At 36.1% G+C, this 3448-nt stretch overlaps 1 protein-coding gene across 1 annotated transcript in view; it reads left to right on the plus strand.

Moving 5' to 3' along the window:
* The window catches only part of LOC108528285 (G patch domain-containing protein 2-like), a 31635-nt gene extending 29455 nt beyond the window's left edge, over window positions 1–2180 (plus strand). Inside the window, exon 3 of the mRNA XM_017870024.1 lies at window positions 1097–2180. Coding sequence (XP_017725513.1) covers window positions 1097–1317 — 221 coding nt within the window. The 3' untranslated portion in view covers window positions 1318–2180. The remainder of the gene's footprint in view (window positions 1–1096) is intronic.
* The last annotated feature ends 1268 nt before the right edge of the window (window positions 2181–3448 follow it).

Consider the following 3448-nt stretch of genomic DNA (forward strand, 5'->3'; position numbering starts at 1 on the left):
AATTTCTCCATCTTTGGCCTTCAGATACCTAGTACTTCTCAGTTTTTCCCTAGAACCAAATATACACTATCTATGCTCAACTTTTTCTATAAGGGCCTACAAAAGAAAATTAAATTAGAAGTCTATTTTTGAAAATGTCATCAAAGAGAAAATGCTTAAAATAGATGCATTTCCCAATTGCCTGCTAAGAAAATATGGTAAACAACATCTATATATAAATTTCATGTTAAGCACTAGCCAATCTCCTTTTTCAAATAAGGAATGAAGGGAGGAAGGGAGGGAGGGAAGGAAAGAAAGGAGGAAGGGAAATAGGGAGAAATATATCTATACCTGGAGGCCTATGGAGGGAATTGTGGTCTATGTCTCTGCAAATTTATATAATATATTTTTTAAATTTTATAATATATGTATATTTAATATTATTTTCCTCTTTTATTTCTACTAACTTAATTATATAGTCATTTAAATGTGGCCATGGAAGGAAAAGGAGGAAAGGAACTAAAGGATGCATACATTACAGACTGAATAATAAATAACAAGAAGAGAGATTATAAGAATGTAAATTCCTAGGAATTCAAGATGCCACCAATTGTGCTTTTTGTTTGGTTTGGTTTTAGTTTTGGTTCTGTCAAATGTCAAGGTCATGGGCAAATGTGAGATATTACCATATAGGTTGATGATTTTCAGAATAATCCATAAGGCTAACATGGTAATGAAAATAAATCCATTCATAGGGTACTTTATGGTTTACTGAGAAGTTTCTTTACATACATGATCTCATCTGTCCTACAGATCCCTGTGAGATAGGCAATGTAGGTTGTATTGTGGCTATTTAACAGATGAGGAAACAAAATCCCAGAGAGGTTGAATAGCTCACCCTGCTGTGAAGTGCTAGAATTGAAATTCTAAACAAGATCCTCTTCCATTGTTCTCTCAACTACAAGAAGTATCCAAAGATGAATATGCAGCCCCCTCTAGTACCTGGTTGGAAAAAAAAAAAAAAAAAAAAAAAACTAAGGAGAACATCATTTTCATAGCCTAATATCTTCACCTGTGTTCATACTAATTAATGTGTGCTGTTGTTTTATCATTTCAGGATTTGTAGGTGAAAATGCCCAGCCAATCCTAGAAAATAATATTGGAAACCGAATGCTTCAGAATATGGGCTGGACGCCTGGGTCAGGCCTTGGACGAGATGGCAAGGGGATCTCTGAGCCAATTCAAGCCATGCAGAGGCCAAAGGGATTAGGACTTGGATTTCCTCTACCAAAAAGTACTTCTGCAACTAATACCCCCAATGCAGGAAAATCCGCCTAAGAAAAGCAAAGAAAAAATGTTTTACAGACCTTATTCACTATGTCCCATTGTTCTAAAATCATAACATGACTTCTGTTTTGAAGCAAAATCTACATTGCCTCAAACACATCACTCTAGCTTCCTAACTGCATACAGTCCTACCATAGTGAGAGAAATGGGATTTCATCACAATTCATGGTGCTAAAATGAAAACCTCTGCCCTTTAATTTTTTTCAGTAATTTCCAGCTATTTCTAGGTATAAAGAGCAGCTCATTTCTCTTATTTATTTTAATCTCATGTGTCAGTACTTTCTGATGCTTTGCTTAATTCATGTATGTGTGCAGTGCTGCAATGCCCAGACAAATGTGAGCACACCCACCGGTTTCTAAAATGGGATAGGCAGGAAAGGATTGTGTTTTATATCATCCCTATCTATTGTAACCTGATAGACCTGCCATCGCATCAGCGAAGTCCGAACACATCTTTGTTTGAAAGGCTTGTCAATTTCATATTCCTTGAATTTGGCTTCTTTGTGAGGATTTTCTGACAGAGTGATACCCATTAATTTTCTATCCTTAGATAATATAGTGTGAAGTTCACAGTTGATAAACAATAATTAATGTTTCCCTTGGACATTTTGACAAAAATAAACCTCATCATTGTTATCACCAGAGTGCCCTCGACATTACTTTAATGCAGATTTTATAAATTTTACCTCATTTAGAACATAAAATGATTACTGAAAGAAAAATGTATTTTTTAAATTCACCATGATTGAACTGTAAATTCTATTAATCCAGATGTACTTCTACCTCTGTTTTCCCAAAAACTGATATTTTTTTTAACATCAACTCAAGTGTAGTAAACGGATTTATAATTTTAATCATTGGAGTAATTTATTACAATATTGAGTCAATTTATATGAAGAGTTAAATGGCTCTCCCAGAACTCAGATTTCTGGCAATGGCCCAAACCATTTAGAAGGTGAACAGAAGAAGTAAATGGTACTGATTTGCCCTTTCTAGGACCCAAGATGTGACTTTAAAACCTAGCAAAAGAAGTCCTTTTATTATGTGCCTAGTATTGAGCTATTTCTGAGTCATTTGCTTCATAGTATCAGAGATTCTAAATTGCTTTTAGTTTAGAAGATCTTTATTTATTATCCTCATTATTAACAACTTATGATGATTATTTTATTTATAATGGCTTTTATTGGTTGAGTAAAGACTAAGATAACACACCTGAATCACTTTTCTAATGGGTTTTTTAAATCTTGTCACTTTCCAAAGAGATTTTTTTGTTTCTTTCTTTTTTTTTTTTTTTTTTTTTTTGACAGAGTCTGGCTCTGGCTCTGTCGCCCAGGCTGGAGCGCAGTGGCGTAATCTCGGCTCACTGCAGCCTCCCCATCCTGGGCTCAAGTGATTGTTCTGCCTCAGCCTCCCAAATAGCTGGGATTACAGGTACCCACCACCACATCCGGATAAGTTTTGTGTTTTTGGTATAGACAGAGTTTCACCATGTTGGCCAGGCTGGTCTTGAACTCCTGACCTCAAGTGATCCACCCACATTAGCCTCCCAAAGTGCTGGGATTATAGGCATGAACCACCATGCCTGGCCCCCAGAAGAGTTTTAAAAGGTGTTAAAGGAAGTTTATGCATGTAACAGACCTTTCTCAGGTGGTCCCCTAAAAAAAAATCCTGCCAACTGGGGAGGTGAAGGCCAACCTTCTATTTGAAATTCTTCACAGTTTGCCAAATGTACATTTCTTGAGAATCATCTTCTTTCCCAGGGATATTGTGCCTAGAGGACAGGTTGGTTAGGGGACTATGGACGACCAGAAGAGATGTTCTTTTGAATCACTCTTAATGGATGAAGTAACCCCATGGACTTTCTACAAGTTTTTTACTTATAAATTTGCCATTTTCTAAATGGATATTTTCTAAATGCTCATTCTATCTCTGTAGCCAGGGAAAGGGGGAAGATTATATACAAGTTTTAAAACTTCTTTGTGATAGTGTATTGTGCTCTAGGATCTATTCAAAATTTGGAGTTTGAGCTTTTTCTTAATTTAATTGCCTGGAGATCTGCGAAAACCGTAGGATCTCAGAAAGCCAAGTGTGAAGCCACTAAGAGCAAACAATGAGGTCATTA

This window comes from Rhinopithecus bieti, unplaced genomic scaffold (assembly GCF_001698545.2).
Source record: "Rhinopithecus bieti isolate Rb0 unplaced genomic scaffold, ASM169854v2 scaffold_1673, whole genome shotgun sequence".
NCBI lineage: Eukaryota > Metazoa > Chordata > Mammalia > Primates > Cercopithecidae > Rhinopithecus > Rhinopithecus bieti.